This window comes from Dermacentor andersoni, chromosome 3, assembly GCF_023375885.2.
Source record: "Dermacentor andersoni chromosome 3, qqDerAnde1_hic_scaffold, whole genome shotgun sequence".
NCBI classification, from domain to species: domain Eukaryota; kingdom Metazoa; phylum Arthropoda; class Arachnida; order Ixodida; family Ixodidae; genus Dermacentor; species Dermacentor andersoni.
The window spans coordinates 217,663,223-217,676,780 of NC_092816.1; the positions used below are offsets into that span (position 1 = coordinate 217,663,223).

General features: G+C 44.6%; 1 protein-coding gene across 1 annotated transcript in view; it reads left to right on the forward strand.

Moving 5' to 3' along the window:
* The first annotated feature begins 8,083 nt into the window (after nucleotides 1-8,083).
* The window catches only part of LOC126524293 (uncharacterized), a 78,973-nt gene continuing 73,498 nt past the window's right edge, over nucleotides 8,084-13,558 (forward strand). Inside the window, exons 1-2 of the mRNA XM_055067226.2 lie at nucleotides 8,084-10,863; nucleotides 11,075-11,285. Of these exons, the coding sequence (XP_054923201.2) occupies nucleotides 10,602-10,863; nucleotides 11,075-11,285 (473 nt within the window). The 5' untranslated portion in view covers nucleotides 8,084-10,601. The remainder of the gene's footprint in view (nucleotides 10,864-11,074; nucleotides 11,286-13,558) is intronic.

The following is a 13,558-nucleotide window of genomic DNA, read 5'->3' on the forward strand; positions in this document are numbered from 1 at the left end:
ATTAACACTTTAACCCCCATATTGATTCCCGTAAAATGTACCAAATTCTCAGAAGTTTTATATTTAGTCAATTTTTTCTACAAGTTTTTTTTTTTTTTTTTTTCGAGATACAATCAGTCTCGAAATAAAAAGCACAGTGAAAATCCGATGATGCTGTGTGCAGATATGTTGCCTAGTACGCACATAAACGCGCCTCAAAATGTAGTCTCCTGTAAGTGTGAAGTGCATGCTGCCATTCGATTTCTGCATGTTGAGGGGTGCAATGCAGCCGAAATTCAACCAATGAATAATGTGTACAGTACAACTTTCATGAGTGACAGCAAAGTGCAGTGATGGTTAAGTAACTTTGAAGCAGGATGCACAGACGTTCGTGATGCAGGCGGGCAGGAAACGAGTGTCTACCAACGACTTGTTTCAGCGAGTGGATCAGGCAATTTGAGAAAATCATTGGTTCATAATTTCTGTGTAGAGTGATTCATTTCCCAAAATTTCACGGTCAGCTCTCATGAGGTAGATTTCTAAGATGCCGACCGTCAATCGCAAAACGCAGCGAATGGGTGCAGCCTTACTGTTTCTCCAGCACTACCACGATGAAGATGTTTTGAAGAAAATTGTCACAAGGGACGACACATGGGTCTGTTTCGAAACTGAGGAAACAAGAGAAATCCCAATAGTGGATGCATTCTGATTCCCCAAAAACAAAGAAATTCAAATTAACCTTCTCCAGCAGAAAGTGTATGGCTACTGTGTTCTGGAACAGCAATGGTGTTCTCTTGGTAAAATTCTTGGAATGTGGCATGACCGTCGCTGCAGCCTCATACAGCATGACTCTGAGAACATCTGAGAAAGGCAATTCTGAACAAGCCAAGAGGAATGTTGTCATCAAGCATTGTCCTTCCTGTGACAATGCGCGGCCGTACAGTGCAGCTGCAACAAAGAAGCTCCTGCAGTGTTTTCAGTGAGAAGCGTTTGATCACCCACCGTACAGCCTGGACTTAGCTCTCTCTGTTTACCATCTCTTCGCTCAAATGAAACGCTGGCCAGGACAGGAGTTTGACTCTGACAACGAGCTGCAGACCAGCATACACAATTGGTTGAAAGCACAGCCTTCTGTGCCAAGGGTATAGGAATCCATGGTAGTGTGTATAAGCACGACTGGACGAGGACGAAGAAAGAAACAGATACACAGACACAGCGCTTTGTCTGTGTATCTGTTGAAACGCTGTGTCTGTGTATCTGTTTCTTTCTTCGTCCTCGTCCAGTCGCGCTTATACACACTATCATGGATTCTAACCAACTAGCCCGCCAACGTGTTTTGACCAAGGTATAGGAATGTTGCTACCACACTACGACATATGTCTCAATCGCAGCGGTGACTATGTGAAGAACTAGCTAGAAAGTGTATCTAAATGTTCCAAATAAGTTTTGATTTTCTTTGTGCGAAAGGCTGCTTTTGAGGGCAGCTTTTCCTCAATGCCAACAGTAACTAGTCTTTGGCAGTGGGAGCAGCACAATGTCGGGCTGAAAGAGCGCGACTCGTCATTGGTGATATTGGAACAACCTCCCATGACGACTACTGCTATAGATTGGGGGCTAAATGGTTAACAAGTGTAGTCTCACGTGTGCACTTGCAAACATGAACACATATCACTCGATGACCACAGACACTGACTGTCAGAACGCTGGCTTGAGGAAGAGCAGCAGGAGTAGCGAACAAATTGACCTTTGTGCTACCTCTCGCTTCAATGCGAACTAAGCAGCAAGGAAGCCGTCAGCCCTTGGTACACCTAGACTTTGTAGCCACTGTAGATTACTCTCAAGATGGGGCCTGTGCGGCCGCTGCATATGCAACTGCGGCCAGAGTTGCCGAAGTGGAACCTCCCCCCTTCCTGCTGCCTAGCACACGATGGAAGATGGCGCACTTCCTCCCTGCCATCCTCCCTTGCGTGTGTGAGATCGAGCAACCCCTCCTAGATAGCACAAGGCCGGTGCGCTTTGATCCATGACATCATGCTACCTTGCCCGACAGCCATAGAATCTGATGAGGATGCTCCCAAGTAAGCCGCGGTAAGCCCATGTACGCCACCATGACTGCGGCTCCCAAGTAAGCTGCAGTCACGCTGAGCTTGGCAATGGAAAGTTCGGTCCAAGTAGCGTGACGTTATAAAGCAGAGTGCACAGGCCTGCTGTGGAGGAGACGTTGATCAAACCACTACACTTCTCTGCTCACCTTCGCATACTTTCCCTCACACCTACAGCATACAGTGCTTGGCCGCTGTCTTATCGCCCTTGGGCTTTGTAGGGAACATCGCGGCGACAGCGGAAATTCGCCTAGAAGGTCCCTATAACTGCTATCGCAATGAAAAAAGAAAAAAAGCACTGGTAACAACATTCTAAAAGGAAGTACTACATGAAATACTGGCAACACTAGTGAAAGATGATTTCAAGATGCCCAGTGCAGAGATCTAGGACTCTGGTGTTCTCCCTGCCTGTCGTGTCGGGCATACCTAGGTTTTTTTCACTGCATGTTTTAGTGTCACTTACAATCAACTTGTTTGTTTTAATGTTCTTTTCTTGTCACTAGTCATCTGGTGCATGTCCTGTCCGTGCAGGCTTCACCCCACCCACTGATAGAATTCATTTGAAAGTTTGTGCTAGTGTCTGTCTCTTTAGATGTTATTGTCCCGTAGTTTGTGCGCGAAACTTGTAATCATTAAATACACGTACCTACTTCGTGGTATGAGCTGCAGTGTACCATGCAAGAAATTTTCAAGGAATTTTCAGACATAATTTCATAGAACAGCGGGAATTGTGGAGGGAACAGATAAACGGGCCTACAGAACAAGGTACTCTTTATTACTGCAGTAGCAATTATGTGGACGCTCGAGGCGCAATGACACAGCTGCTGTCATGCTGTCCCAACAGCGACAGCGCATGCAATGCTTGCACTTGGAGGCTTAGGGGTCTCCAGCATAATCTCCAGAAGCAAGTATGTTCGTTTGGCTGCAAAACGATGAATGGTGGTGCTACCTCAACACTCATTCAATCGACTTGGTGGATAAGCCAAGACAGCATTCTGCATTCTGACATGAGCATTGCCCGCCCGCGACATCAGCTCCTGTTGCTCCCCTAGTGGACAGATTCCAATGTTGCCAATCGATCAGTCAATCAATTAATCAAAGCTTTATTTCAGTTTGAAATACAGTGTGCAGTACAAACTGGGAGTAAGAGAGAAAAAGCTGTCTGTACGACCGCTTGACAAGGCTCTTGAACCCATTTAACAACATTGACAGTTGCGACAGGAGAAAAATAAGGAAGTGAAGCAATACTAGAGAACAAGATGTGTAGTGCAATGAAGCCTCTCAGACATTGCAATTACAAGTGGCATAGATCTTTATACAATGGTACACGGAACTTCAAATGCAATTAAAACGTGAATACTCGCATATTAAATACACAGTATGAAAATTATTTGAAATAACGTAGAACGGCACAAATATATTTATGAAAAATAAGGCAAATGCTCTAGAATATAAGGTCAACAAGAACTAAGTAACGTTGAGTCTTGAATAGCAGAAAATAACATATAGCATTCATAGAATCGAGTGTTTAAGCATTTGGGCAATATGTACGTCAACATAGCAAAACCATAGTTAGTTATACATAGAGGCAAGATATAAGTATGTCTTCTAGTTTCATATGGCGTAATATGTGGGGCGAGTTTCACTATGCGATTAAGGAAGGCATCATGCTTTGCTATAGTTTATAAAAACAGGCAAACCTGTTTTCAAAGAAATTATATACACCAACACTTTTATATTTCAGGTGTAGGGGAAGTGTTGGTGCATCGTATGAGGTATTGGCAGTTATCCGGAGCATTTCTTTTTGAACAAGTAATTTTTGAATATTTGAAACAGGGGTGTTTGCCTAGACTATAAAGCAGTAATTTAGGTATGAGTAAAAGAAAGTGTACAGTTGAACCCACTTATAACAACATTCAAGTGCCATGAAAATTCCATTGTTATAACCGATACTTGTTATAACCGGGTTGCATGAAAAAATCAAAATAGGGGGATGGCAGAGCTGATGTGAGAAAACTATATAGGCGGGGAGGCCAGTGCCCCTCCCCACCACCTTCCTCCGCCCGGCTGCTGATTGTGTTCACTCGTTTTAACTGCTTCCTGGGCGCTCCGATTGCATGTAACAAGCTGCAGCTGTTGGCGTTAAAGAATGGCACTGCTGTAGCAACTGCAAATGGGCGTCACGGGTGGCAAGCGATATGCAAACACCGCCGAGGCATCGCTTTGGTGACCCTAAAAGGGGCCTTTTAAAAATTGCGAGAAGCCTGCCGTGGCAGCCTGTCAGCTTGAGAAATCCAGAAGAAACGCCTAGGAGAGATCGCCACAAGCATCTCACCACGTACTTCTCACTGGCTTGCCTATGTCCATCAGCCATGCATGCTTTACCCGAAGCTTGCCGACATCCTTCTCCAAGGCATCCAAGTGTTCCATGTTGTGCAGCCGAAGGTTCCTCGCGAAAACGAAACCCCAGAGGGACTGAATCATCTGCAGGGCCTCCTGTGAGGACAACGTTGAGGCAGCCTGCCCCACCGTGTCATCGCTGCCATCATCGCCATCGCTATCTGATGCAAGCACGCTCGCAACGATCGCCTCATCGGTTAGAAGCACCTCATTTCCAAATCTATAGCCATGCGCTTTCTTTACACCGGCAACGTCGTGCATTGCCGATGATCAGCTATCTTCCGTTTAGGTGGCGAGTCAAGCGAAGCTGAGAAACCGCATGGCCAGGAACGACTTCGACGCAACCAGCAAAGAAGGCGAGCAATTAAGCTGTTCGCAGAACTGCGTGGAACGAGGAGCCAACGAGCAACATGCACGCAATCTGTGAGCGGTGCAGTTGGTGCGTTCCATTCGTGTTTCGGTAAGCGGGGCGGCGTAGAGCTATGGGCGCAGCCCATTCGTGTTCGGAGGGGTCGAAGGGTGACGGGAGAGAGCTGCACGGAGATAGCTGGAAAGTGAGCACGTGGCGGCTGTTAGAGCAGCGGCCCATCGTGCAGCGGCCTGAATTTCTCGTTCTCTTTTTTTTTATTCTTTTCAAGGATTTTGCCTTTCACTACCTTTCGGCTCGGACACCCAGCAGCCGGACTTCGTTATAACCGATAATGCGGCATTGGGGCATTGTAGTAAACGCGTTATTTCACAATGTAAAATGTACAAAAGTCGATGGTGCAGCAGCTTCTCAGTGTTATAACCGATGTATTGTTAAAACTGGTATCGTTATAAGTGGGTTCCACTGTAATATAAGCTTGGCTTACTCTCGATGGGTAAACTATGCCTGTTGCATAAAAAAATTCGAATAAGTCTGGAGAGAGTAATGCAAGTTTTATTTATGTGAGTGTCCCATGTCATAGTAGTAGTAAAAACTACACAAGAGAAGTAAATTCATCGACATAATCAATATTACTACCATTTAAAACTAGAGGTGGTGCATTTTATATGTACTTGCTCAAGTGAAAAATTGTTGCTTTTGTTTTACCTACATTACTTTTTAGTGAATTGTACAATGACCATTTTGCCAATAATAAAAGAAGCCGATTGGCAGTGCCAGTTACTTTCAGAATGTTATCGGACGAAAAAGAGCAGGGATGTGTCATCTCCAAATATAATGAATTTTGCTTCGCTGGTGATATGAGTGCTGTCGTTGACATACATATTAAAGAGCAGAGGTCCTAATAAACTGCCCTGTGGGATGCCAGTTTTGATTTTCAGGACTTCAGATGAATAGTTTCCAATTGCTACATACTGAAAATGGGAGTTTAAGCATGATCTAATTACATTAAGGGCATGCCCCTGTACACCATAGTATTGTATCTTTGCAAAAAAAAAACATCATGGATGAGCGTGTCGTATGCTTTGCTGAAGTCTAGAACTATGCCCCATGTAAGTAGTTGGGATTCAGTTTTTTAGTATGTTTTTTTTTTGATCAAGTGGTGCATGTTCCATTGATCTATTCCAAGTAAAACCATACTGATGGTCAATAATTAGAGTACTGCTTATGTAAGTGTAAAGTAAATGTTCTGGCTAACACCCACTGTGATGGCTAAGTGACCATGCATGGTGCTCCACTAATGAGCCTAAGGCTGTGGGTTTGATTCCCAGCCGCGATGGCTGAATTCCAATAAAGGTGGAATGCAGTAATGCTCGGCTACTGTGCTTTGTGTGCACATACTTGTTGAATACCTCTGTGTTTTCAAATACAATCATGAACCTCCTCCTACTATTTTATCTCCCAATGCCTCAGTTGTTTTAAACCCTATTAATTAATCAAATTAAAGCTAATGATCCCAGTTGATGAACTCACTAGCTTAAGCTACAATGATTCGTGGCCGTTTGCTAGCATAATGTAAAGAAATGGGCTCCAATCCACGCTGTGAAGGTAGTTGGCCAGCAAAGCTGTGGCATCACCTGATTCAATCCACCAACGTGACATAGCCTTCAACTGGGTCCTGCCAAGCCTGAGCACAACCTGTTGTGCATGTTGACGTTGCTGTTCCCGTCTCCATTCATCGTGTTCACACTGTTATTCGGGAATCCTAACTATGCATGGCCTTTCCATAGCGTTGTCAGAACACAAATGAAATCGGTTGCTAGGCAGGTTGTTCTTTTACATATGAAAGTGTAGTTATGTCACACCCTGCTTCATATGCTACAGTTGCCACTTCCCGGCAACTGCAGCTTATGCAACCGGGAAGCACTTACGGCGAACGCTATGAGCGAAGGCGAGCTCTATGGTTTGTTTGTTTTTTCTTTCCCCCGACGCAGCCACGGCCAGCACCGCTGCTGCTGTGGATGCACGGAGGCAAGCGCTGTCTGGTAGTGCTGCAAGGAACCCAGCGGCACATGTCTCCAACTGTGATTGGTTGAGTGTTTGCCCATGGACACAGCAAATGCATTGGGGGGGTAAAGGTATACAGCTTTGCTGTAAAACTGTCAGTTTTTTTCTAGCTACACCACTAGCAGCTATCTCGCTGCTAAATATGGCACAGTATGGGCTTTACCGCGGAGTATGATAAACGGGAGCGCCGACTCGCCGGATAAGGCGTTCCAACTTGTTTCCTGGCACAAATTGTAGATGGCGCGGAAACTTGTTGCTAGCACCCAGAGCTGCATCTTGTGAGGCATGGCAAGGCACCGTGTGCTTGTTCTTTGCTTACCAACTCGTTCATTGTGCTTTGTAGAGATATACGTACATTTCTGCTGTCGCATACATGACAGTGTGTGTGTGCACATGCTAGCGAGTACCACTTGTCCTCTGCCGAAGTTTGTAGGATATTTCTTTGCCTTTTAAATACATAAATATTTACTTCTATAAGGGCCAGTGCCATGGTAGCAGTTGTAGTAGTAGTAATTGGGACTGAGGCTGACATCCTCAGTCCCTGTTAAAGCTGTCAAGTGTGTTTACCACACACTACACCACTTAATTCAGTGACTTGTAGTAGCAGTGCCCTAAAATTAGTAAGGGCATCAATTTTAGTCTTGGCATACTTTGGCATAAAAGTATTGGCATACTTTTGTTTATGTTGAAACTCTACTTAAAACAAATGCAGTGTTATTTAAATGACAGCAGTCATTAACTTAGTGCTGGCAAGCACTGTCGCACGCCAGTATGCCGCGACTGCTACGCTCGAACAGCGCGCTGTTATTGCCCTCATTGCCACTAGTGTAACAGCGATGAGTAACATTGGTGACACAATACTCTTGAACTTCTGTACATCGGCTGATCTTACCTTTACTCGTTGCAGTCTCAATTGAAAAACATGCCGCATTGACATAGCCCTTCAAGCGGCAACAGTGAAACTGTGATATCCAGCCACTTAATATTTTAAAAACTGAAAGGCTCCTGGGCACGTCCGTTTCTCAGCTTGACCACTGCATGGTGTGAATATTTGGCACCAACAGCTAGCGAAGGAAGAAAATGTGCCGAGTACATTGGAAAGCCACAAAAATGAAAGGAGGTGAGCACAGTGGAATACCGGATGCCAAAGCAAAATAGGTGAGTCAGCGCTCCTGGATATCTTACTCCGTGGGCTGTACACCCAAGTGTCACTTGCAGTGCTTTTAAAGTACAATAATAAGCAGCACGGACAGCAAAGGCCTCCAAAGAGAGAAGTTGAATACCTGGCACAGCTGCATTTGCTTCATACCAAGCTTCCAGGTTAGACTGCAATATGAAGTCTGGAATACGCAGTCGATATGCAGTCAGGCAGTATGGGTTACCAACACACTCAACAGTCAGTACTTCTAAAGTGCTCGTCCGTGTTTTCTACCTCGTCCCTATTCGTTTGCGCCATTCTTGAGAATGCTAAAGGGCAAGAAGTATTGAAACAGTGACAAATTAACAAATGGCAGTAAGGGTGTTAAGTGCAGCAAATATTGTTCAATGCCTATCCAGGAGTGTGGGGAACTGCCTGTAAGAATGCATACCAGCAAGGCCATTTCTGTGTGCATTGACTAAGTTTGCTTTGTGGCATAAATTATCGGTATTGCAAGAATCGTACAACTTTTAGAACTTGCATACCTTTAATACAGTTTCATGGTAAAAGTGTGTGGCTGCAAATGTACACCGTAGACATAACTGCATAAGGTCGTGTGTTATGTGACACACGATTTCACACCTGTTCAGCACACTGGAAAGGTTGTGAATGAACTTGATCAGTCTTGTTAGCCTGGATAAGGCTCCATTGCTTTCTTTCAGCAACTAACAGCAGCATCAGTAAAGACTCAGGACTGCTATGATGAACTTAAACTTCATTTAATTTCACAATGTCAGTCAGGCCACACAACATGGCTTCAAGTTATGCAAAGCTCAAATTAGAGGAGGAGGTGTTTTACAAAGTGCAGATGCCATTTGGAACTTTTTATCACAGCCAAATAAATTAAAGGAATGCTGACTCCAAGGTGTTAGGCCAAGTACGGCCCAAGTATCCATCTTGCTGGGACATCTACATTGCATCTGCAGATTTATTTGTACCCGAGGCAACAGGCCCAAGCTCTAGATATGGTATATGCCCAGATGCGTGCAACAGCAGCAGCAGCAATCGGTAGCCTTTATTGCAAGAAATGAATAATAGCTCAAATTTCAAAGTCAACGTAAGGGCTTGCTGGCATTGGAAAGCACTATGTACACTACAAAAGCAAATGTCAATCATTTACGCAAACAAAAGTAAATATACAGTGCATCAAATTTAGGCATAAAATATCATGCAAGGCAGTGAACAACACACATAACAACTTTAAATCTCGTCATGTTCAGCAAACCAGTGGTAGCCATAGCATTACAACATGCATATTAACAATATTTCTGAATAAAGGGAAAATCAGACATCCACCCGTTCGTAGCAATTGCTACAAAGGAAACCCATACGGGTTCCTCAAAAGAAAAGCCTCATAGTTGAAGAAAAATTCGTCCTGGTCCAGGACTCGAACCCGGGACCACCGCCTTTCCGGGGCAGCTGCTCTGCCATCTGAGCTAACCAGGCGGCTAGCAGATGGCAGGGCGAAGTCAAATTTGTCAAAAACATGAAACAAAGGCACGAGTTTTCACGTAGTACTGCGGAAATCCGCACACTCTCAAGTTCAAGAAATGGCCACAAAGGGCGAAAAAATCGATCGCGCGCTGCTGCTATTAAAACAAGCATAGTAGAAACCCTCGAGGGATGCCCGAGTTAGTTTCAATATCTCTCGCTAGGGGTGCCGTAATAAGGGCAATTTTTTCTTACAAACTTTCTCCTACAATTACCAAAGCAAGTTTATTACATAAAATATGCCATGAATTATCATTGCTTATTAGATGCTGTACTTCTCATTAGTAAGTTTAGTTTTTTTGTCATTATAAATGCAAATAGCATTCAGCATCATCGATCTTCCATGTGACCTCTGGCCTTGATTTTAAATTTTTACCGGTATATTCGAGTGCATGGCGGCACGGATCCATTCGTTCGTACACGACTGGTTGCTTCTTTGTTGCTAAAGCTACATTACTGCGCCTCGATGTCTCCCATTATTTAACTTGTGGTGAAGTGACGTGTTTGAAAGAGAAAGCGATATCGGAACGCGCATCACATTTTTTATCTCGTAGCCGTAGCCATGGGTGACAGAGTAGCCTTATCAATGTGTTTTTTTTTTGTTTTTTTTCGAGTCCGCCTGCAAGTTCTTTCGTCCACAGAACCGAATAACCCGTTGATAAACTGAAGCTAAAGTACTGAATTTAATATATCAAACAGTTTCACGCATGATAATTCACCCATATTTCGCACCAGTTGGTTCCAAATGTTCTTGCTGTTCAGTTTGGTTTACCTGAGGATATCTATTTTTGTAGTAGTGAAGCGGTGCATCACGTTCGTGCAGAAAAAGAATGCATCATTTCTAATAGCTTCATGTCTTTCATGTATTTGCTTGTGAAACCAGCAGTGTGATCTCTTCTAGTGTATAAATGAGTGCATTAATGTTTACTTCTGCTGTTGACATGCATTGTAGTTAGGCAGACATCAATTTTATGGAGAGTAGCAATATTTATTTACCATGCTGCTAAGCACCCTAGAACAAACAGTGTACATTTGCATGTGTTCTGTAGTCACAAACCATTACAATGTATGTGTCACACCTTCTCTCATTTCATATTGCCAAATTGTGCTTATTCAATTTCTGATGCAGCCAAAATTTCTGATCCAGACATGCAGTAATGAGGACGGCGCCAGTACAAAGCGACAACCTCCACACACTAAAGAGAAGTTGCTGCCTGCTACAACAAGGTCATTGTCTGGACTTTGGCTGCTACTACAAGGTAAACAACACCTGGTTCAGAAATAAATATGCTTGATATATGCTGTATTGGCTTGCTAGTCTTGAGATACACGTAATTTGTTTGTAGCAGATGATATGAATGTTTGTTCATATTTACAGTTCAGCACAATTGGTTCGAACATAAAAGAAAACACTACATGAGTTTGGATAATCTCTGCTGTATCTCATGTGTCACTGTTCTGCCCCAACAGAGTCTGTGCCAAGCACATCTTTGTCATCACGGGAGCCCCCATCTATACCAACAGGAAGGGGCTCAAGCCGAATTCGCAGGGCTTTACACCACGAACAACAGTCGTTCCAGAAGTATTTGGATGAGATATCCAGTCTACAGATGACTGTGTCAAGAGTGAAAAGAGCCTCTGCCAGCATTCCACTAGCACGGATATTGGCCGAGTCATCCAGGTACCTCAACAACAAAAATTCTGTGTCTTCAGATGTACCTGCAACCTCTGAACAAGCACAGACGACGCTGGCCAAAAGGGCCGTCAGCTTGCCCTTCCTTAACGAGCTTCCTGGCCTTGTCAAATACCATTTGTGCCAAGTATAATTTTTTTTCAATGAATGCAAGCTTTTTCATTCCACATTCTTGTTAAAGATCATTCCTCTTCCTCATCCAAACATAAAGGTCAACCGATTCTTCACTGATACTTAATACCAGTCACTGTCTAGTAGCATAGCATGTCTGCAGCAGTATTTTCTAGTGTACGTTGCCATGTGCAATTCCTCTCCTGAAATAGCTGATGCGGCATTGGCGTGTGTCTTGCATTAACCTTTGCACCGTGTGTTATGTAGCATTATACTTAATGTTTTTTACTTTCAGTGCTTGCAAGGTAGAGTGGCTTCTTTCTTGAATGCAAGCTTTCTCATTCCCATATTTAATTCCTAGTCTCGGTCAGAATTGCTATTCGTGCTCGACAGCCTGTGTTCTTGCGCAAGCTACATTGAAGTGATTCATTGCAGAATCTTGTTTCGCTGCTGTCCGACTTGGTACTCGTCACCGTGTTATGTTTCTCGTATCTGGGAGCCTGGTCAGTTGCATTGGGAAACAGTCTCTTGAGGCAAGCACCTGATCCTACACTCCGCACAGTGACATAGACTGCGAATTTACACATACCGTGGTTGGTGCTCTCCGTTCCGTCCTTTCCTGCTGCTGCCGTGTGCAAATTTTGCTTGTGGCCTTCTTCGGCCATGATTTGGCGTCAACGGAGGCTATCATACGTGATTACATGGCCCGAAGTGTACGAGCTTAATATCCACATGGGTGAAAAGGCCTGCAAAAGTGGCTGCAAAATGGTGATGCCCACAAAACCGACAAGGCCCATATTTAGAGATTGTGGGACACCAAGTATGAGTTACACATTAGCGGCACATGAAAGAACAAAAAGAAATGTGCAGGTTAGAAAGCAGGTAATGCTGAAATGCCAGGTGCTTCATGTCGCTATGTTGGCTGCGGCAGCAGATGCTTGCGTCACCCGATTGCTTCGCAATGCAAGTTGCTCATCTTCAGTGGCAACTGTCAGTGCAAGCAGGTAGGTCACACTGTTCAATCTGCTTGCGCTACTGGTTGTTGCTTGTTACCAGACCACCATGTGCGATGAAGGCAAGCACTGTGCCTGAAGTCTGATAGCTGAATGTTCTGTAAGAGACCCATAGTGCGTGAATGCTTACTGTTATCATGTGGATCTTAGCCAATGTATAGTGTATTGTCGGAACCTTATGCGGTGATTGAATGCCGAGTCTCCTTTGATCATGGTTGCCATGTTATGTTTCTTGGATGTGGCGACCTGGTCAGCTGCATTGGGCAACAGTCTCACGGGGTAACCATCTGCTCCTGCAGTCCACACAGCGACAATGACTCCCAATTTACCCACACCGTAATTGGTGCTCCCCGTTCAACCTTTCATGCTGCAGCAGTGGGCAAATTATGCTTGTTGGCCTTCATCAGACATGCTGTGGCGTGAACGGATACCAGCATACGTGATTACATGACCCGAGGTGTACGAAGTTGATAGCCACATGGGTGGAAAGGCCTCTGCAAAAGTGGCTGCAAAATGGCGATGCCCACAAAACCGACCATGCCCATATTGAGAATGTGAGGCGCTAAGTGCGAGTTACACATTAGCGGCACGCGAAAGAACAAAAAGAAGCGTGCAGGTCGGAAAGGAGGTAACGCTAAAATACCGGATAGTCCATGTTGCTCTGTTGGCTGCGGCAGCAGATTCCTGCGTCACCTGATTGCTTCGCAATGCAAGTTACGGTGACTGTCGATGCAAACAGGTGGGGCACTGTCCGATTTCCTTGCGCTGCTGATTGTCGCGCATTACCAGACCGCCATGTGCGACGACGTGAGTTTGTCAGCGCATATCGATATGCAAATTTTATTTCTGCTCGTGCACAAGAAGGTGCACTGCTTTTCTTCTACCAATAAAGTTGTACGTCCTGTTCACTCACTTGTGGGTTGTTTGTATGGGCTTCAGTAGAGGCTCTTTGGTCTTCTGGCAATTAGAACGCACCAGCTACACGCGGCAGCCTAAGCATACCGCATAAGCAGCAGGGCGAGCACGGCGCATACGCGTGCGTCTCTTTGTCGTACAAAAATCCCTCACGTGACCTGATCCTAGGTGCCTAGAGCAACGCCTCCTTTATTAAACTTAAATAAAGGAGACGTTGCCTAG